The sequence below is a fragment of the Phasianus colchicus genome, chromosome 3, assembly GCF_987193195.1.
Source record: "Phasianus colchicus chromosome 3, bPhaCol1.hap1.1, whole genome shotgun sequence".
Classification (NCBI taxonomy): Eukaryota; Metazoa; Chordata; class Aves; order Galliformes; family Phasianidae; genus Phasianus; species Phasianus colchicus.
Genome location: NC_143438.1, coordinates 94,972,364 through 94,994,985, shown reverse-complemented (window position 1 = coordinate 94,994,985; position 22,622 = coordinate 94,972,364). Strand labels below are relative to the sequence as shown.

The 22,622-nt window shown below is 50.6% G+C and overlaps 1 protein-coding gene across 33 annotated transcripts in view; it reads right to left on the bottom strand.

Annotated features, from left to right (window-relative positions):
- SCRIB (scribble planar cell polarity protein) overlaps positions 1-22,622 on the bottom strand; it is a 121,794-nt gene that overhangs the window by 43,927 nt on the left and 55,245 nt on the right. For 21 of the 33 annotated variants that reach the window (XM_090138203.1, XM_090138204.1, XM_090138212.1 and 18 more), the window contains 8 exons: positions 17,802-18,059; positions 16,824-16,934; positions 11,642-11,818; positions 9,813-9,929; positions 4,200-4,388; positions 2,576-2,695; positions 2,279-2,335; positions 199-258 (listed from right to left, as the gene is read on the bottom strand). In XM_090138203.1, the coding sequence (XP_089994329.1) occupies positions 199-258; positions 2,279-2,335; positions 2,576-2,695; positions 4,200-4,388; positions 9,813-9,929; positions 11,642-11,818; positions 16,824-16,934; positions 17,802-18,059 (1,089 nt within the window). The remainder of the gene's footprint in view (positions 1-198; positions 259-2,278; positions 2,336-2,575; positions 2,696-4,199; positions 4,389-9,812; positions 9,930-11,641; positions 11,819-16,823; positions 16,935-17,801; positions 18,060-22,622) is intronic. The other 12 variants (XM_090138211.1, XM_090138225.1, XM_090138231.1 and 9 more) reach the window with 3 other exon arrangements.

Here is a 22,622-nt window from a genome sequence, read left to right as displayed (position 1 = left end):
ATCCCTTCCTCAACCACGTTACAGAGTTCTCAATCTCTGCTATCTCCCCGCACGCTGAAGCTGTGCTTTTTGCAGGGGTGTGAGGAGAACACACGCAGAGGGGCAACGAGTGCCTCTACTTTCGGGGGCTCCTCCAGCCCTGAGGCCCAGCTCTGCCTCTTCTCTCCACCTCTCCATCCCTCCCACCACGCTCCTCACCTCTGCAGCCTCCTCCTCAAGCTGCCGCGTGGCCGCCTCCCGCTCCCTACGCATCCACTCCTTCCATGCCACAGGACAGAGCCAGACCAGCATCCAAGCAGCGCAGGCAAAGAGAGAGGGAGAGAGGTCAGCTGCATGCTGGGCAATCATTCCGGAGGGAGAACACAGGGGTATGGAAAGGGCTGATGTCGGGATGAGGTGAGCAGAAATCAGCACGTGAGCTTGAGCCCGGGGAAGGAGAAGCTGGCGTTCTGCTGGGCGCTGCCAGCAAACTGATGGCAACAGCCAGCCCACACAAATAAAGACAGGGGGTCACCAGGGGAGGGAAGAGGGCAGGTGGCTCTAAGATCCTCAGCAGGGCAACTCCTAGGGGAGAGGAAGTGGAGCTGAACCCCACGCAGCGTCACTGAGGGATGGGAGAAGGCTGCTTAGAGCTGCAAGAAGGATCCTGGCAGAGCACGGAGTGGGGAAGCTGTCAGGGCACAGAGAAACAAATCTACAGAGCACAAGCTGGTGGTCATCGAGGAAAAAGTCCTAAAAAATCACATGCTTGTTAACAGCATCACAGCCACAGAGCTACGGAGATGGCCATCGTACAGAGGGCTTAAAGCCAGTGGGTGAGCACAGCACTCAGTGCAGCACATGAACGTCATGAAAGTCACCAGCCACCAAACTCACTGCAGCTTCAGAGCTGCGGGAGGAAAGAAATAACGCCTGCTGCTCGATTTAAAGACGAATTACATCTGTGCATTTATATTCTGTCACTTTTTGCCCAGAGCCTCTGCAGCACAGCGGGGGCTGTGGACAGAAGGCAGGTAATTGCTCTGCTCTACAGCATATTTCAGCCCTTTTGACTGCTTCTCTCCATCAGCAGCCCCCAGAGGGTCCTGAGGGCACAAGGCCGATGGATGGGACGCAGCTTGAGGAACAGGGAGAGCAGAGAGAGTTCTCATCAGCTCTCAGGCTATCCTGTGCTTTACCACCAGCAAATAACGCCCAACATCACGCTCCCAATCTCCAGACAGTGATGAGCCACGTGAGAAGATGCCAATGCTCCAGAGAACTGCAGGACCCAAAGGGATATTCAGAGATATTTAAGCTGAAGTGGATGTTGGTGCTTTGGATCAAGTATCATCTGCAAAACTGGAGGTCATAAAGTGAAAAGTAAGAGGAGCTCCAGGCAGTGCTGATGGAGCTGGGCAATGCTGGAAGTCCAGCCCTGCAACATCTGAGCCATCTGGGGAAGCTCTGCAGTAAGGTTACAGAAATAACTGGCAGCAGAGCTGAGATAAGAGAAATGTGCCATGAATCAGCCCATGGAGGTTTGGAGTCACTAACATTGCTCTTAGAATCTGAATTATCAAAGAACCAAACCTGGAAGACGGAGTGTGCAGAGTTCCTGAAAACTCCTGTGGGAGCAGTGGTGAGCATGTTCAGCTCAGGGACTGAACAACAGAGAGAACCCAGAATGATAAATAGATCTAAACTGGAAACCTGAAGAAATGCAAAATGCACGCATCCTTATTTGCCAGGAGAGCAGACTGACGATGGACAATGCTCAAGAACTCAATTCTCCCTCACTTTCCAACTGAATAAATAACATTTTTAAGAGAGAGAACTGGAAAATCCAACCCCTTCAGGGACAAAGTCCTCATGTCCAGCCAGAACAACAGCCATGGAAACTGGGGAGGACAAACTCCTGACTGATGAATGAGGCTGATTCCTCAAACTTTGAGCTGTGTGTTCTCATCTCTGCTCACGAAAGCTGTCAGATCATGGAGAGAAGTGATGAAACGTGGGGCTCCCAAAGCCAACGGGCCACTTTCCTCAAAGTTGCAGCTCGAAGAAAACCTCGGCCAGAAAATCCCAGCGGGTAACAAAGACAAACTGCACGAATAACAGGTAAGTACCACCACAGAGGCACATAGGAAGGTATGCCAAAGCCAAAAAGCAACTAGAGGTGCACTGTGGAGAGAGAAGGCCCACAGCCCCCCAGCAATCACAGGGAGAGGTGCTCTGTGCCACGGCCTGGGCAGAACCGCTGTCAGGAACAAATTCCACCACACGAAACATCTCTCACCACTTTCTCCATTTCTTCTCTCTCCCACTGAGTCGCTTCTCTCACCATTTCCATCTCCTAGGAGAGACCAAAGTTAGACCACTTCACCCCGTGCTCCCTCCCTGCGATGGAGGATGGCAACCTCAGGAAGAAGTCAGTCTCAGCGTCGTGCTGGTACATGTGCTGGGAGCTGCTGAGCCCATAAACACGAAGTCCACTATTTGTTATGCTGCAGGTTCCACGCACCAAGGGAAATACTTGAGATGGAACAAGTATTCCATCCCACGGCCCTCTCCCAGCCATGGCCAGAACACCCACCTTCTGCAGCACCTCCAGTTCCTCGGGGCTCAAATCCCGGTCGATGGATGAGATACTTTCCAGGCTATTCTTGCGCCCAATACCAGCAGCAAAAGGGTTTGCAATAATTCCTGGAGACATCTGCGAAGCAAAAAGCACAATAAAACATGGCAGAAGCCTGCCATGTACCACACGAGGTTCCATACCCTGGGCTATCACATACAGAGCGCTGAGATGCTCCTAGAGGAGACGGAACGGCTTCACAACTCAAAACCCTGTTGCTACTGTCAATTACAAAAGGAAACTGAGGGCGAGGAAGGATAATTAAAACAATTCAATTAAAACAGGTACAGGAAGGGGATAAGATAACCAAGGATACATTCTAGCAAAGGATGAAAAAAAAACTTCTAAAACTCAGTAAGGGAAAATGGAGAAGGGACAGAATTACTGTGGGTGTTTCCCTGGGGGGAAAGGTGAACACCAACAAACAGAAAGAAAATTTACTATAAATATAACATCAATACAAGAAAAAAAAAAAGGCTAAAAGCACACAGCAGAAAATCTGTTAGGAAACCACCTTTCTATGCAGCAAAGTGATATGGTGAAAACAGCTCTGAAGTGGCAATCGCTTCTAGATCATAAAGCAAGAGAGCAAACTTTGAAATCTGAGACCTCAAAAACCCCAACCAACCAACAAAAAAATCTACAGCAAAAGGCTGGAAAATGCAGCAATCTTCTGTGCAGAAATAGGTGGGCTCCTTTCTGCCCTCTGCTCTGCTCTCGTGAGGCCCCATCTGCAGCACTGCGTCCAGGGCTGGAGCCCCCAGGACAAGAAGGACAGGGAGCTGTTGGAGAGGGGCCAGAGGAGCCACAGAGATGAGCAGGGGACTGGAGCACCTCCCCTATGAGGAAAGGCTGAGGGAACTGGGCTCGTTCAGCTTGGAGAAGAGAAGGCTGCAGGGAGACCTGATGGTGGCCTCCAGTGCTTGGAGGGAGCGGATAAACAGGAGGGGAACGGCTGTGTGTGAGGGTGGTGGTGATGGGACAAGGGGAATGGCTTTAAAGTGAGCCAGGGGAGGTTTGGGTTGGATGTGAGGAGGAAGTTTTTCATGCAGAGGTGGTGAGGCACTGGAACAGGTTGCCCAAGGAGGCTGTGGATGCCCCATCCCTGCAGGCATCCAAGGCCAGGCTGGATGTGGCTCTGGGCAGCCTGGGCTGCTGGTTGGTGACCTGCACACAGCAGGGGGTTGGAACTGATGAGCATTGTGCTCCTTTGCAACCCAGGCCATTCTGTGACTACAGTGATTCTATGATTATAGGTCCCTATGGCACCCTATGGGTCCTTATGGCACCCTATGGATCACTGTGGCTCACTATGGATCCTTATGTCACTCTATGGATTCCTATGGCACTCTGTGGATCCTTATGGCACCCCATGGATCTTTATGGCACCCTATGGATGCCTATGGAACTCTATGGGATCTCTGTGCAGCCTGGTCTGCTGGTTGGCAACTCTGCACACAGCAGGGGGTTGGAACCAGATGAGCACTGTGCTCCTTTGCAACCCAGGCCATTCTAAGGTTCAGTGATTCTATGACTCTCATGATGTCGGTCTCTGCAGGGCTCCTTGCACCTCCCTCCTCACCTCGATGGCAGCTGCAGCCTTGGGATCGAAGCCATCACACACCAACACCAGGAGAGCATCACCCACACTTCGGAGTATCTGCACTGCTTCTGTGTGCGTCATCCCCAGCAAACTCTGATGGTTCACCTCCAGGATCCGCATCCCCACCTTGAGGCGGCCGTCCCGCGCTGCAGCCCCAGAGGAGCTCACCTGTAATCAGTGGTGGAACGGTGGCTTTACTCAAGGAGTAAAGAGAAAGTCAGGGAGCACGAGGACCACATCAGGGAGAAGGAGTACAAAAGAAACACGGAAAAAAGGCTGAGGCTACATGTCAGGGAACGCGATTGAAAGCACTTAGATGCATTCACAGAGAGAGCAAAAAAGGGAAGAATCTGTGTATTTCAACAGGCTGTATGTTGTATGTCAATATTTCCAGGCTGGATGTGGCTTTTGGACAGCCTGGTCTGGTGGTTGGTGACCCTGCACATAGCAGGGGTTGGAACTCAATGATCTTCGAGGTCCTTTTCAACCCAGGCCATTCTATGATCTCGTGTAACCAGTGCCAGCAGGGGAAGCAATGCAGAAATGCCAGGGTTTGCCTTAAAGACTGCAAATATCAACGTGTGTTTGAGAATGGAAGTGCATGCTTTGTCACCAGAACAAAGGAGGTAAATTTAAACCATCTTATTAATGTTTTCCCCCTTAGGACAAGGAAAAGAGGCTGCAGGATTTGCTGTGGGTACAATGTGGAAAGGAGGAAAAAAAAGCATGACGTTCGGTAGGAGAAATATGCAAGCTGGGGAAGTGAAAAAGAAACTGAATGATGGATTTAGGAGAAGATGCTTTCGGAGACTGGGCAGAAATAGAGGATTCAACTGAAAGGAACAGAAACAGCTGGGGAAAGGAACAGAAGCCTAAATGGTCCTTACTTCTAATGGGAAACCAAAACCTTGTAACAAAACGGGATGCACGCGTGGCCAAGCTCAAATGAAGGTCTTGGTACACTGGCTTTACAAGCAGACGTCGCTGGGAATACGAGATAATAACGGCTTTAATTCAACTGCCAGACTCAAACCAAAGAACCAACATGAATTACGACCAGGGCAACATAAAGGCTTTGCAAAAAGAGTATGGAAATGTGGGGGATCTTCTGCACGGCCTGCAGATTTATGCCAAGAGAATAAGGAAAGCATAATAAGAGGGGCAGCAGATGGGTGGGGGAAATGCGAGGGCATGCAGGGCTGGTTGTCAGAGCAGCAGGGAGGCACAGAGAGCATGAGAAGATCTTTGAGGTCCTTTCCAACCTTAACGATTCTATTCTAAGACAAAGACAGTGCACAGAACACAGTGATGGGGTTGGGGGGGGGAGGGCAAAAAAAACCAACCAGCAAAGGACGAGTATTTATTTGGTTTATTATTTTATAAAAGGTAAAAGCACTTGGAAAAAGAGAAGGGAATGCTGCTGTAGCTTTTCAGGAGGGAAAATAGGCATGCATGCATACGGACAATTTCCTACAGTGAGGAAAACAGGAAAATGTGTGAATGGAACGTGCATGCATAGAAGGTGTCACATGAAGCTAAATGGAAGATGACCAAACGCTCCCGTTTTCTTTCCCAGAGGGAGCAAATGCACAAGCATGGCAGTAAAACACGCTGAAATAATGGGAGGAAATGGAAAAATATGCCCACAATGCTAACAGTCGTCTGTATCATTCATGTCTCACCAGGGGAGTCTATGCTATTCCCATTGCAACAGGCCATCAACTTCAAACTGTGGATATATTTAAGGCTTCTGATTGTACTCAACTCGTAACACTTCACCAATAAGGTTTTAAGAAAGAAGAGCCAGGTTGCAGCTTAAAAAAAATATATGAGAATGAAGAGACTCAACAAAAACAATTAAGGGAGACTGAGAGGAAAGAATGCAGGCACCCAGAAAAGAGGAAAGAGAAGAAAAACAACGCTCCATCTCTCAGCTAGCAGAGATATAAAGGCAGAATAAGCCAACCAGGAAAAGCACGCTGGGTTGGGGAGCTGAGAGGTAAAGCTGAAATGACACCGTCAAGGCAGCTGGGATCAATACGCTCTGCTCCTTACCCCGGCAGCATGGTTAGCACAACCAACGATAAAGTGAGCATCACAGCATGTCAGTGGCTGCTAACACACAGCCCTGCCTCCTCCCCTCACCCCGTCTGCCCAGGCTGTGGGGACCCCCATTGTCAGGGTGCCAAAAGGCAGAGGTGCTCTCGGGGCTGGGTCGCTATGGGGGTATGATGACAGCACGGTTAAACCCCATCAGCAGTGTCAATTCCTGCACAGGCTGGTTGTCAGGAGATGACAGAATCACTCATGTTGAAACGGACCTGCAAGATCATCACGTCCGACCCCAACCCGCCCCACTGTGCCCATTATGCCACGTTCCTCAATGCCACATCTCCGTGGTTCCTGAACACCTCTGGGGATGGTGACGGCCCCACTGCCCTGTGCAGCTGTGCATCACCACTACTCTGAGAAGAAATGCTCCCTCATATCCAACCTGAACCCCACCTGGTGCTACGTGAGGCCATCGCCTCTCATCCTATTGCTGTAACCTGGGAGCAAAAGTCACAAAATCACAGAATGGCCAGGGTTGGAAGGGACCTCAAGGATGATGAAGCTCCAACCCCCTGCCACACGCAGGGCCATCAACCTTCCCACCTAATGCTGGACCAGGCTGCCCAGGGCCCCATCCAACCTGGCCCTGAACACCTCCAGGGATGGACGGGGCATCCACAGCCTCTCTGGGCAGCTGTTCCAGCACCTCACCGCTCTCACAGCAAACAACTTCCCCCAACATCCAACTGAAATCCGCCCTCCCTCAATTCCAACCATCCCCTTGTCCTGCTGCCATCTCCCCTTCCCAAGAGCTGACTCCCCTGCTGTCTGTAGGCTCCCTTGAGGTGCTGAAGGCTGCACTGATTCACCCCGCAGCTTCTCTTCTCCATGCTGAACGAGCCCAGCTCCCTCAGCCTGTCTTTGTACGGAGGTGCTGCAGCCCTGCTCATCTCTGTGGCTCCTCTGGCCCCTCTCCAACAGCTCCCTGTCCTTCTTGTCCTGGGGGCTCCAGCCCTGGACGCAGTGCTGCAGACGGGGCCTCACGAGAGCAGAGCAGAGAGGGACGATCACCTCCCTGTCCCTGCTGCCACCCCTCTGCCGATGGAGCCCAGGATCCCATTTGCTCTCCGAGCTGCAAGGAAGTCAACCTCCACCTCGCTCCAACCTCCTTTCAGGAGCTGGAGAGAACAATGATGTCTCCCCCAAACCTTCTCTTTTCCACACTGACCCATCCCATTCCCTCAGCCACTCCCCACAGCACTGTGTTCCAGACCCCTCACAGCTCCACTGCCCTTCTCTGGACACACTCCAGGGCCTTGATGTCCTTCTGCCCAAAACTGAACACAGCACTCGAGCTGTGGCTTCACCAGCGCTGACATCCATGTCCTGGAATAGGGAAATGTAAGAGCACTGGGAGCTATAAAATCTGGCAGCATTAAGCCCCCAGTGGGGCTCAGAACAGAACTGCTGCTGGATGCCAGAATCTGTGATTCCCTGTGGTCCGGGATGCAGCCAACGTTGTCTTCTCTGAGTCCTGAGCTGTGCCTCGTGTTGTTTTACCTAAAACCTGAGTCTAGGTGATGGCTGTATACGTGCTGACTGATAGGAATACGTCCTGATCCACAGAGGGTTCACCCAGATGACAGACAAGCCCGTGTTACTGAGACTTCTAATGATGCTGTGCAACTGCAAGCCACACTAAGTGCTAGAAAAGGTGATAATAAGCTTGCTGGCTGTTAAATCCTTGTTTAATTCATAGCAAATCTCTAATTACAACCACTACCCTGCAGTCAGCCCTCAGACCGCCATGGATCCCCACAGATCTTGCCTTTCCTCTGCAGCGTGACAGTACAGAAGCACAGAATCACTCCAGTGGAAGGGATCACCACGACCACCACGTCCAAACCCCAACCCACCCCACCATGCCCACAGTGCCACAGTGCCACAACTCCATGGTTCCTCAACACCCCCAGGGTCAGTGACTCCACCACCTCCCTGGGCTCATTATCAGGAATGATTAACTGGCAGATATGAAGAGTCCACCATTCAGCAAGGATTAAGACTCTTCAGAGGAAGGACACAGCAGTTTTTCTGCTCAATATAGCAGCTGGAGAAGGAAATATTGACATTAATATGAGCATTCAAAGCAAGCAAGAGATGTGGAACTGCACTGTTCACCACCACGCTCTCTTGACTGATAGCAAAGAAGCTGCAATACTTTTTGGTAAGGGTCAGAAAAGCAGCAGCTTATACACAGCACTGTGTTGAAAAGTGTGTGTTCCTGTGTGAGAATCCTTCTTTGTTTTTTTTGGCTCAAAGCTTGCTTTCTGAGATATTTCTTGTGATAAGACTGACTTGTCTAGGAGATGAGTGATGGGTGTTGCTGTGTGGACAATTGGAGCTGATTGCCTCCAGAAGATAGTGCTCAGGAGTGTTTACTGGCGGAAGATCTGGCCTGTGACTAAATAACTCCAGCTTGCTCTGGGAAACTGGGGGATGATGCCATTGCATCCTATGAAGGTGAGAAATGAGTTGGCGCCTCCCTGCTCCCTCTTCTCTGCTGGCAAGGCCAGGAAGATGGGAACAAAGGAGTTTCTGCTAAGATCCCAGAGCCAGAAGCTGCCGCTCCAAGGAGAGCTGAACCAACCGCTTTGGATTTGAGCTGTCACTGCAAAGGCAGCTGACTCGACCACTTGGAAAGCATTGAAAAGGGGCCATCATCGCCATGGTCGTCGTCGTGGTTATCGTTGTCAACAGGACAACACCTGATGAGCCACCACTACTGAAGATCAAAGGCTGAACTATGGCCCAGGCTGGATCCATGGTGCTGACTGTGTCCCTTCTGCTTCCTATACAGACTCCTTGCTGCTTCTTTCCTACCTTTTCTATCGCCCTCCTTCCCTCCCCCATTACCCCAATTCATAACAGCGTCCGTCCTCCCCTTCACCATCTCCCTAATTAACATCCGTAATAAACTGGTCGGACCGACATTGGAACCGTTGTTTCTTCATCTCACGCCGGGGATACAGATATTAAAAGAACCTCCTCTCCCTCCTAGAAATCAGAGCGAAACATCCTGCCTGGGGAAAAGTGACGTGACAAATAAGGATGCACACAAAGGAAAGGGAACACAGTGCACAGCACAGGAGGCACAGCAAGGAACTCGTACTGTGTTCAGTGACAAAGGCAAACGCACCTTCGATTGGGAAGGAAGGCCACGAGGAAGTGGGGTGGCAAAAGGAACTGACAGGAAGAAGAAAAACGCATGGGTTCACATAATGGAAAAAGGACCAAAAATTGCATAGAAAAAAAAAACGCAAACAAAGGAAATGAAAGAAGAAATGTTACAGCTGTCATAAAGGAGGGAATATGAAAGGAAACACATTCACATGCTTCAGTGGATGGAGAAAACTAAAAGAGAATCAGTGTAGCCAGTGAAAAATGGAGAGAGCACAAAACAGAACAAATTCTCTCAGGGATTCATCCTTCCTCCTAGCAGTGCATGCACATCATCAAGGGGCAGAATTTGTGGTCTGGTACCTTAGAAATGAAGATGCCTTCGTCAGTAGGATCAAACGGATTTCCAGCATGGCCTTTCGCTCCGCCCCGGATGCTGATGCCCAGCTTTTCTCCTGGAGCCTTTTCAATGCATATTTCCTGAAAATACAAAAAGATCTCCTTGTTTCTGGCTTAAGATCAGATTGGAATTGTAGAGGAAAAGTTTTTAGCACATGGCCAGACGCTAAAAATCCTGAAAGGGACCGGACTTGGACGTTTCACTCATCTGGCAGTTGATTCTTTTTTATATGGACTTTGTATTTTTGTCTATTTTCTACCTCTAGTCTTCAAGAAACGTGAGAAGAATCAGATCTGATCACAATGTCATCATTGGCACAGCAAGAGACTCCCTACAGACCTCAATTGGATATGAACTTACAGGACAGTAGATTCCGTGATTCATTTTAGGGTACCTGCTTTAGTGAAGGGTCACACACAATAACCTCAATAGACTTGAAAGGTGGGCCCAAGTGAGTCTAATAAGGTTCAACACAGCAAAGTGCGAGGTTTGGCACTTGGGTCAGAGGAATTCCAGGCATTTGTATAGACTGGAAGGAGCAGTGCTTGAGAGCAGCCCTGCAGAGAAGGAGCTGGGGGTCCTGGTGGGTGAAAAACTGAACGTGAGGCAGCAGTGTGCTCCTGCAGCTCGGAGAGCAAATGGGATCCTGGGCTCCATCGGCAGAGGGGTGGCAGCAGGGACAGGGAGGTGATCGTCCCTCTCTGCTCTGCTCTCGTGAGGCCCCGTCTGCAGCACTGCGTCCAGGGCTGGAGCCCCCAGGACAAGAAGGACAGGGAGCTGCTGGAGAGGGGCCAGAGGAGCCACAGAGATGAGCAGGGCTGCAGCACCTCCGTACAAAGACAGGCTGAGGGAGCTGGGCTCGTTCAGCATGGAGAAGAGAAGCTGCGGGGTGAATCATTGCAGCCTTCAGCACCTCAAGGGAGCCTACAGACAGCAGGGGAGTCAGCTCTTGGGAAGGGGAGATGGCAGCAGGACGAGGGGATGGTTGGAATTGAGGGAGGGCGGATTTCAGTTGGATGTGAGGGGGAAGTTGTTTGCTGTGAGAGCGGTGAGGTGCTGGAACAGCTGCCCAGAGAGGCTGTGGATGCCCCGTCCATCCCTGGAGGTGTTCAGGGCCAGGTTGGATGGGGCCCTGGGCAGCCTGGGCTGCTGTGAAATGTGGAGGTTGGTGGCCCTGCCTGTGGTGGGGGTTGGGGCTTCGTGATCCTTGAGGTCCCTTCCAATCCCTGTGATTCTGTGATTCCACCACAAGACAATCACAGAACAGTTTGGGTTGGAACTTAAAGCTCATCCAATCCCCCTTGCTATGGGCAGGGATGCCTTCCACTACGTCAGGCTGCCCAGAGCCCCATCCAACCTGGTCTTGAACACCTCCAGGAATGGGGCACCCACCCACAGCTTCTCTGGGCAGCCTGAACTGTGGCCTCAGCACTCTCTGAAAAAAGAACTTCTTTATATGTAATCAAGTCTCCCCTCTTTTAATTTAAAGCCATCACCCCATGTCCTATCACTACAACCCACCATAGAGTCCCTCCCAGTTTCCCTGTAGGCCCCTTTTAGGTTGTGGATGTCCGCAATGAGGTCTTCCCAGAGCCTTCTCCTCCCCAGACTGAACAACCCCAACTCTCAGCCTCTCTTCACAGGAGAACTGCTCCAGATCACCTTCATGGCCTTCCTCTGCATCCAGAAAGTTCAGTTGTATGACAGACCCAGACCTCCAGCGAGATAAGAAACTGCCTTCAGAGTTGAGCCGTGTGTGAAGAAGGAAGAGCAACCCCTGCTCACAACCCACCTGCATGCCAGGCGGCGGTGGATCTCGCCTTACCAACACCGTCAGCTCCTGGGTGTTGGAGAGCAGAGCGTTCACAGCCTCCTGGTGTGTGGCGTGGCGCAGGTCAATGCTGTTCACCTCCAGGATCCTGTCCCCTACCCGCAGCCCACTGCGAGACGCCAGCCCACGGGGAATGACCTGCAAAAAATCAATCGTGTTACAACCAGAGAAGGAAACCTGTCCTTGGGGAGGCACTGACAAAGCCTGCGGCCACTCCTGTGATGAGCAGCAAGCGAGTGAGCGTTACAGCTTCGGCAGCAGAAAGTTGAAGGGCCAATTTTTACGGTGTCTGAAGGCAATCCTCCAACACCCTCTGAGGCCATTCTGACCTTCTCTCTGTAACTGAAGCTCCCCGAGAGGTAATTCATTCATCTGTGAAGAAGCAGCTCAGTGCACTGATGGGTTAAGGGCGTTCAGAGAGCCTACACCAAAAGGAAAATTCCATCCTCACTGTCCCTTATTACATGTCCAAGTATTGCTTGGGTAACTGTTCATTGCCTGGATGACTGTTCATTATCTGAGCCACTGGGCCCAGGTGAACCTGATGAGGTTCAACACGGCAAAGTGCAGAGTTTTGCACTTGGGCCGGAGGAATCCCAGGCATCCCTACAGACTGGAAGGAGCGGTTCTGGAGAGCAGCCCTGCAGAGAAGGAGCTGGGGGTCCTGGTGGGTGAAAAACTGAACGTGAGGCAGCAGTGTGCTCCTGCAGCTCGGAGAGCAAATGGGATCCTGGGCTCCATCGGCAGAGGGGTGGCAGCAGGGACAGGGAGGTGATCGTCCCTCTCTGCTCTGCTCTCGTGAGGCCCCGTCTGCAGCACTGCGTCCAGGGCTGGAGCCCCCAGGACAAGAAGGACAGGGAGCTGCTGGAGAGGGGCCAGAGGAGCCACAGAGATGAGCAGGGGACTGGAGCACCTCCCCTATGAGGACAGGCTGAAGGAGCTGGGCTTGTTCAGCATGGAGAAAAGAAGGCTGTGGGGTGAATCATTGCAGCCTTCAGTACCTAAAGGCAGCCTACAGACAGGAGGGGAATCAACTCTTGGAAAGGGTGAGTGACAGCAGGACAAGGGGAAATGGTTTTAAGCTGAGGGAAGGGAGATTGAGGTTGGATGTCAGGGGGAAATTCTTTGCTATGAGAGTGGTGAGGTGCTGGAACAGCTGCCCAGAGAGGCTGTGGATGCCCCGTCCATCCCTGGAGGTGTTCAAGGCCAGGTTGGATGGGGCCCTGGGCAGCCTGGTCCAGCATTAAATGTGGAGGTTGCTGGCCCTGCCTGTGGTGGGGGTTGGAGCTTCGTGATCCTTGAGGTCCCTTCCAACCCTGGCCATTCTGTGATTCTGAGTGATGGAACATCGCAGTTCTTGGTTATGATGCTTTAACAATTTTCAAAGTCACTGCTTTCTAGAAGAAATACTGCAAAAGGGGAACCAGTCTACACCGTTTATTTCTAGATTCAAAACACCACTTTTAGTTACCCTGAAGCGTATTTCTTTGAAGAGGACAAAGTGATCAACATCACCGCTCTCTACTCATTATAAATTACAATCCTAATGTTCCCACGTATCATTTCTTGGCTCCAATTTTGGATCTGTGGAATTCTGCTCCCACAGTGTTGCTGAAGCTGAATAGCGTCAGGTCTGGTACAAATCCTCATACAATCTGCCTGGAAACCCTTGCAACTCACTGACACTCCACTGATGGCTCCAATAGCTAATGTCACCCCACTTCAGCCTGTTCTGCACTGTGATTACATGGTGCTGACTTTTTGGAGCAATCAATGTGTGTGCTGAGGCCTGGCTTCCCAGTCGGTGCTGCAGATTGCTTGCTGATGGGAAGTAAAGAGTTTGGTTTTTTTCCTTTTGCTTGTGTGCACAGCTTTTGCTTTTCCTTCATTAAACTGCTTCTATCTCAAAAACTTGCATGTTCTTTTCCATCTCACTTTCTTCCCCCCATCCTCTGTAGGACAGGAAGCAAAAGAGAAACTGTGCAGAACTTCGATGCTATCACCAGAAAAATCACAACAAGTACTAACCTACTTCGTCCAGAAAAAACAACAAATGAAGTAAGATTTGCTCTAAAATGCCATTCAGTGTGTTCTTATTCCTCATATTATTATTTGAATCTAATTCCTCTGTCAGTTTTCTGAGAGAGAAAGGTGATATGGGACAACAAGCGTGGCTTCACCAAAGGCAGACCAACCTGGTGGCCTTCTGTGATGGCTTAACTGGCCATGGACATGGGAAGATGACTGTATTACATCTGTAATTCAGTAAGGCCCCTGACACGGCGCTGAGCTACCTGGTGAAGAAGCTACAAAAGGAAGAGAATACACTGCACAGCGACAGGGAAAACAGGGAACAGGACATCAGCACGTCCTTGCAGAGACCTGAGCTAGGTCAGCAGTGTACCACTGCAACACCAGAGGGTACAACACTGCGCTGCACTGCGAGGGAGTAAACTGTCAGTTGAGAGAAGTGATTATTCCCCTCTAACCAGCACTTGCATCTGGGGTATAAGAAAGACACAGAAAGACATTGGCAAACCCATCTGGGATGCCTTCCTGTGCAAGCTGCTCTGGGGAACTTCTAGAGGGGGTGGTTGGACTTCAGAGGTCCCTTCCAACCCCTACGGTTCTGGGATTCTGGGATTGGTGACTCTCCAAAGGGAGAGAGGCAAGGGAAAAGAGATGGAACAAAGGAAACGAAGTGTTAGGAATAAAACACTCTTTGTAATGGCAGCTGAACATCAGAACTGATGCCCAGAGAGAATGCAGAATCCCCATTTTTGGTGGCACGCGGAACCTGACAAGGACCTCAGCGAGTTCCTCTAAGAGCTGAGATCAAACGATCTCTATGGGTTCCTTACAACTCAAACGATGCTCTTATCCCACGTTTCAGAAGGCCATGGTGGAGTCGGAGAAGGTTCAGAGAAAGGCAACTAAAATAACAAGAGAATGAAGCAGCAGCTTGGAAGGAGGACCAAAGGCCACAACTCCTGATTTTGGACAGAAAGCTGAAGAAGGAATATGAAGGTGGTGAACAGCCCAAATACAGGACTCCTGATCACCAAATCAGCAGTACAAGAATGGGACACTCAGAGAAACCACTGGGACGTGGGCTAAGAGCAGATCCGAGTGTGCTTCCTCACTGATAGGTAAAGATGTTCTGGGATTTGCAGCCATGGAGAAGACAAAATCCTCCAAGGGAAGAGGGATGCATGGATGCAGAGAGGACTGGGCAGGGGGATCCTCCCCAACATCTCTAATCGAATGAATGTGGCTGCCTTTCATGGAAAAGGGCTGCAATAAGTGAGTGGCTTGTGCACTGTCCCTGAATAAGATCTGCCAGCGTTACCACTGGACAGAGAATGTGAGGCTGAATCATAGAACCACAGAAAATCCTGAGTTGGAAGGGACTCATAAGGATCATCAAGTCCGACTCCTGGCTTCACACAGTAGCACCCAAAAATAAGACCGTACAACTGAGAGTGTTGTCCAGGCACTTCTTGAACTATGGCAAGCTTGGTGCTGTGACTGCTTCCCTGGGGAGCCTGCTGCAGCCCCCAGCCATCCTCTCAGCAAAGAACCTTTTCCTGATATCCAACCTGAACCTTCCCCAAAGGAGGAAGTCCATGCAAAGATGATGGAGACATAAACCCAGCCCACAGCCCTCTCTGGGAGTGCTGGCACGAGCTCAAGCTTCATCTTCACACCCCCAAAGCTCTTCACGAATGGAAACCACACTGCCCAAAGCATTTGCTTCCAGCAATGGTAGAAAACTGCTGAGCCCATAAAAGCCACCCACTGCCAGGGGGTTCACCCCAGATTCAACTCCTTACTTTGGATATTTCAATCCCTCTCACACACTTAAACCCATCTCCATTTTGATGGCTCGATGGCGGACCATAAGGTAGGATTTTAACCCTTTCTGTCAGTGCTGGGGGCTCTGCCCCTCTGCTGAGCCTTTGAAAGGTTCGACCAGCCTTTCACATTCATGAGAAACAGAGTGGTTTTCTTAAAAAGGCAGCAGGAATGTCTGCAGGCAGACGGAGATCAGGAGGAGAACAGCAGGCAGCTGCACTGCAAGGGTTGGGCAGTTTGGGAGAAAGGAGGTCATTTTTAGTGGATCTTTCCTCCCTAAGAGAATTCTTTTCTGCGCCAGAAAAAAAATGTAATTAAAAAAAAAAATTAATGTCTAAGTCTGTACACAGATGTAAAGTTACAGGGATCGTATTCTGTTAGATTCACTGGATTTGCACCAGTGTGGTATATTTCAAACCCAACGTGACAGTCCAGTTGAAGACTGCAATATCTTCTAGTGTAAAGCTAGCTGCTAGCTGAACAAGTCTTAGCAAAGGCTGGCAAATAACACTGCTGTGTTACTTTGTGTTTCACAGAACCTTGGCAGCAATGTAAGGCAGCACTGAAAGACACTGGACTGGATGCAGGAGAGTTCTGTTCTTCCTTACAGCCACATCACAGGATCACAGAATGGTTGGGTTGGAAGGGACCTCAAGGATCACAAAGCTCCAGCCCCCATCACAGGCAGGGCCACCAACCTCCACATTTCACAGCAGCCCAGGCTGCCCAGGGCCCCATCCAACCTGGCCTCCAACACCTCCAGGGATGGACGGGGCACCCACAGCCTCTCTGGGCAGCTGTTCCAGCACCTCACCGCTCTCACAGCAAACAACTTCCCCCTGACATCCAACTGGAATCTCCCTCCCTCAATTCCAACCATCCCCTCGTCCTGCTGCCATCTCCCCTTCCCAAGAGCTGACTCCCCTGCTGTCTGTAGGCTCCCTTGAGGTGCTGAAGGCTGCAATGATTCACCCCGCAGCTTCTCTTCTCCATGCTGAACGAGCCCAGCTCCCTCAGCCTGTCTTTGTATGGAGGTGCTGCAGCCCTGCTCATCTCTGTGGCTCCTCTGGCCCCTCTCCAACAGCTCCCTGTCTTTCGACATTCAGATTATTCAGATTTCTAGAACAGCAGAGATGTATTTAATAGAAATTAACTCTTTACATATGCATGCATTCCTCCTCCTCATTCCTTTTTTTTTATTTTATTTTAACCTATATTATACTTTTCAGATTTTTGAATCAAAATCCTCTGTCTTAACCCCAATAATGAAAACACTGCTGGGCATTACCTTTGAAATGAAAACCCCTGGCTCATGAATCCCAAACGGGTGGCTCGAATGGTCGCTGCCTCCCACGATGCTGAGCCCCAGAGGACCACCTGCTTTTACGAGGTGAATTTCCTGGAAGGAACAAGAAGCAGAGTCAAGGAGAATGAAGAACATCACAGTGAGAATCAGGTATGCTCGGTGATACTGCTGAGTGAGCACCAGACAAGGTCCCACAGGACAAGAGAGCTCCCCATTACTTCTCCATACCCCAACAACCCACTCAGTCCTCATCACACGACCACTTTTTCAAACAAAAGACACTCAATACCACATCTGATGCTGGCTGGGATGAGGAATGGTGAGCAGGGCTGGAAGTCGTCCTGCCCTGCACTCGGCACTGTGAGGCCTCACCTCGAGTGCTGGGTTCAGTTTTGGGCACCCGAGCACAGAAAGGACGTGGAGGTGCTGCAGCAGGGCCAGAGAAGGGCAGCGAGGCTGGGGAAGGGCTTGGAGAATATGGCCTCTGAGGAGAGAGCGAAGGAACTGGGGCCGTTCAGGGTGGGGAAGAGGAGGCTGAGGGCAGACCTTGTCGCTCCCTTCCAGCGTCTGAAAGGGGATTGCAGCAGAGCGGGGCTGCTCTCTGCTCACTGGTGACAGGTGACGGGACGAGGGGCAATGGCCTGGAGTTGTGGCAGGGGAGGTTCAGGTTGGATCTCCGGAGGAACTTCTCTAAGAAAGGGCTGCTGAGCAGTGCAGTGGCTGCCCAGGGAGGTGGTTGGGTCAGCATCCCTGGATGTGTTTAACAGCCGTCTGGATGTGGTGCTCAGGGCCGTGGTTTAGCAGAGGGCTGTTAGGTTGGGGTCGGATGGTTGGGCTGTGGTTGGACTCGGAGATCTTTAAGGACTTTTCCAACTTGAGTGACTCTACGATCCTTCGATTCTACGTACCCATTACCCAATTACCCATTACCCAACACCATCCCCTATTCCAGCGACTCACCTCGATGGGATACTGATCCTCCAGGCCTTTGGAGAGCTGGCTCCTTTGCAGCGAAGGCACCTCCTCTGGTGGGCTCTCCCCATGGCTGGGGGGTGGTGGTGGGGAGTGCATGCGCACCCACGGTGCGCCAGGAGCGTCTCCCTCGCTGGGCTGCTCTGCAGCCTCTCTCTCTACCAGCAGGACGATGGTGGGGGAGGATGCGGTAAGCAGCGCTACGGCCTGATCATGCCTGGCTTCTGTCATGTCTACCCCATTGATCTAGAACGACCCGCAAACTCAGTGTCAGACCATCACCTGGCATTTCAAACACGCACCCTGAGAGCCACGCTGACGCCCTGCCCCTCTCAAAGTCCGTTTCCCGAAGCGCAGTGTAACTCAGAACACTCCTTCCTGCCTTGCAATGGGACCCGGGCAACTTCTCATTCCTGGCTGACCACAACCCTCTTTGCAGACAGCTCACCGACCCCTCTCACCTCCCCTGCACACTTCCAAGCTCTAGCAGCACCAGTGATGCACCAGGGGACTACAAAGACCAACGGTGATGCACCACCTCCTGGATGCTGCAAAGCTAGCTACTGTCACTTCAGCTATTGCTAAGACTATCTGCACGCTCATGATCAAGAGAACCCCTTCCACTCACAGAATCACAGAATTGCCAGGGTTGGAAGGGACCTCAAGGATCATGAATCTCCAACCCCCCCTGCCACATGCAGGGCCACCAACCTTCCCACCTAATGCTCCTTTTTTAGCTATGCATTCCAGCTTTCCTACAGGGTCACAGAAAAAGAAGCCCAAATGGCTGCATTAGAGGAATGGGTCCAGTGACCTTAACAAGGGAAGAAGGCAAAGCAGCGATTCCCAGAAGTGATGTCACGGCACACCAATGCACCATGCCATCAGCTGCCTCTGCACTCGGGCACTTGCCCATATCAATCACTCTCCAAGCTCGGACAGAGGCGATGAAGAGCTGAAGGGCACAATCTGGTGTGCAGTGGGACCTGCTGCGAGCTACAGGGCTGCTGTCTGCCCACACTGGGCAACATTACGGCACATTTGAGCACTGGAACAGGCTGCCCAGGGGGTGGTGGAGTCTCCTTCTCTGCAGATGTTCCAGACCCACCTGGACACCGAGTTGTGCGACCTGGTGTAGGGAAGCTGCTTTGGCAGGGGGTTGGACTCGATGATCTCCGGATCCCTTCAACCCCTACGATGCTGTGATGCTGTGATTATGGCAATCATGGGAGGATGGTCCCAGTTTTAAGTCATGAAAAGTGTACTACAGGTATAAAATCATTTGGAAGCACCGAGAATGAGATTCCATCAATCAATAGCAAATGTCTGGCAGACACAAAAGGAAAAGTAGAATTCTTCTGGACAAGAAAACATGATGCAATGCGCTCTCCAACCTTGCTATGGTATCATATGATATCATGAAATGAAAGATGCAAATGCTTTGGACAAAGAGGCACTTGCAGCACAGAGGGAAGCTGCAATGTCATTTGCAAAGCACTGGAGACACCTCATCTAAAAAACTGTGCACTACTGTCATTCTTCACACTAAAGAAATAAGAACATCTAATATGAGTTAACAATGTGAACAAAATGTACAAAGAAAAGCTTGCAGGACAAGCACAGGAACAGCCCTGCCTACAGAAAGAAGATATAAAGCAGCCTGACTAGAAGGGATGTGACTGTTCTCCACGAGAATACAAGGGACATTAAATTGAGAGGAGAGCTAAGCTGGAACACTGCCAACAGGACCAAATGGAAACAATAGCTTGAAAAATTAAAAGGTTCTTAAAGTTCTGAAAACACTTTCCAAAATGAACAACAAAGACATGAAAACAGCAGCTGCTCAGATCAGCCTATGAAATAATAACATAACTTTTAACAGTCACAGCAGCTGGATTTGGTAGCCTGATTCCTTACTATCTAACCCCCAGAATTATAATAATACTCCCAGGCTCCTTCCAAAATAACAGTTTCTTGGCAAAGTTGGCTTCACGCTGTCTGAGGGGGTTCTATCCAGAAACTTCACCAACACTCCCACTACTCAGCCCACCGCCCATCCCATCCACAGCCAGCTGTGCTCCTCTGCCAATGCAGTGGGGGTTCAGACCACGGCAGGGATTCTGTCACTCTACCTGGGGCTCCCAGCAATGCTGCTCGCAGAGCCATCTCCTGACAGCCCCACAAACAGACAGGTGAGACAGCTCCCATCTCCTGACAGCCCCACGAACAGACAGGTGAGACAGCTCCCATCTCCTGACAGCCCCACAAACAGACAGGTGAGACAGCTCCCATCTCCTGACAGCCCCACGAACAGACAGGTGAGAAAGTTCCCAGTTGTGACACGGATGGGAAACTCTCATCCTCGCAGCCTTTCCTCTTACACTGAGACATCTGTCCCCAAAATACACCTTTGGCACCAACCGCTGAGGACCAACAAGGAGGTGAAGATGTCAGTTTGCACATTATCACAAAGGAAGAGGCTCCAGGAAGGAAGCACCCAGGTAACGGCTCGTCAGCATAGAAGACAAGGCAATAAGCAGGAAAGATAAACAACATGCAGATGCACAAACCTAACGAAGAGCAGATAAGACACAAGACTCAGGGCACTCGCAGATGGATCATTAAAGAAACTGCTGACAAGGTAACGTTATGGCCTGATTTTTGAGTGGTTCTGTGTGAAGCCAGGAGTCGGACTTCACGATCCTCACGGATAGCATCCCAACAGGGGATACTCTATGGCTTTTTTTTTTTTAATTTTTCCCCACCACTGATAAGAAGATGAATCACAGAATCACAGAATCACTAAGGTTGGAAAAGACCTATAAGATCATCCAGTCCAACCATCCACCTATCACCAATGGTTCTCACTATACCATATCCCTCAACACAACATCCAAACGTTCCTTGAACACCTCCAGGGAAGGGGATTCCACCACCTCCCTGGGCAGCCCATTCCAGTGCCTGACCACCCTTTCAGAGAAGTAGTATTTCCTAATATCCAGCCTGAATCTTCCCTGGCGCAGCTTGAAACCATTCCCTCAATGAGAGTGGTTGGACCACAGGTATACAGTGGCATTCCCCCAGATGCCAATGGATGAGGACACAAGATGTCCTTCACTCATAGCATCTCCCATCTAACAGCCCTTGGCAGAATTTTCTGCAACAATTGCTCATGAGGACTTTCATGCATCACCTGGTGCTGCTACTGCCCTCAGCCTCCCCCAGATAAGGGTTCTTCTGTTTAATCCCAGACCTATCCCCAAAAACTAAGCTGCCCTTGGCCACTGCTCCCAGTCCTGAACCTCCCTGCTAGATCTGATGGTTGGACTTGACGATCTTCATGGTCTTTTCCAACCCTGATGATTCTATGATTATCCAACAACGTTCAAACTCTCCAACGTTACCTCCCTGCCCCACATGCTTTCTGCCCCATGTCTTCCACCACCGAGGTGACTCTCAAGATGTCCATCACAAAACTGCGTCAGGGTCTGACTCATAAGAGACATCAGAATATGGAGAAGGCTGGAGAGTTATTAATCAGTCACCGGTGAGCTTTGTGTGGTGTTAACTTTGAAGAGAGATATAGATTGGGCTCTTCAGTTTGTGTTCTCAAAGCTCCCTGAAGAAAATAAAGGGAGTTTTCCCAGCCCTTCCCTGCAGAGAAATCCAGGATGCTACAGAGCACAGGGGAAAACCATGAAGCTGTGTTGTATTTCTTTCCTCAAGAATCACGGAATCCTAGCATGGCCTGTGTTGCAAAGGAGCACAGTGCTCATCAGTTCCAACCCCTGCTGTGTGCAGGGTCTCCAGCCAGCAGACCAGGCTGCACAGAGAACCCACAGGGTGCCATAAGGATCCACAGTGAGCCACAGTGATCCACAGAGTGCCATAAGGATCCACAGGGTGCCATAGGCATCCATAGGGTGCCATAAGGATAAGTAGGATGTCACAGGGATCCATAGGGTGCCATAAGGATCCATAATCATAGAATCACTGTAGAGTCCTAGAATGGCCTGGGTTGCAAAGGAGCACAATGCTCATCAGTTCCAACCCCTGCTGTGTGCAGGTCGCCAACCAGCAGCCCAGGCTGCCCAGAGCCACATCCAGCCTGGCCTCGGATGCCTGCAGGGATGGGGCATCCACAGCCTCCTTGGGCAACCTGTTCCAGTGCCTCACCACCCTCTGCATGAAAAACTTCCTTGCCAAAAATTCTTTGGCAAAGTGAAACTGGCATGACTAGGATGACTTTGTTAAGTAGGTTTCTGCCTGCTGGACCTACAGACTGCATCCCAACCAGAGCCCTCCTGCTCACCCCATAGGGAAACACAAACAGCCTGCAGAACACATCTGGTTAATCACCATTTCCTGTAAAGTCTTCCAAAAAAAAAACCCAAAATAAAACAAACAAACAAAAAACAATTAAAAAAGGGGCAATCACTGCTTCAGAAAAGTTGTGACAAACAGGGCCTTCTGTCACACAGACACGGTTTCCAGGTGAACAGGCATTCTCAGCATCCAGGGCAGCTCCACAGCCCTGACCTTGCTGCAGATTTGTCCAGAGATGGGGTAAAACTCTCAGGGCTGCTCATGCATTTCTTAGAATGAGTAGAAACTCTCAAGGAACAAATATCACCAAGGAGACAGGAGAGGTCTCAGGATGTAACACCACCACCACATAGATATCACGTTTTGCACCCCACAGGAAGGAAAGGCAGAAGAGCAGCTGCTACCAGGAGGAATGCCTACTGGGGCTGCTGCAGTCAGACACCTGCTGGAAGGTGCAGATGTTATCTGAACAGTTTGATGTGA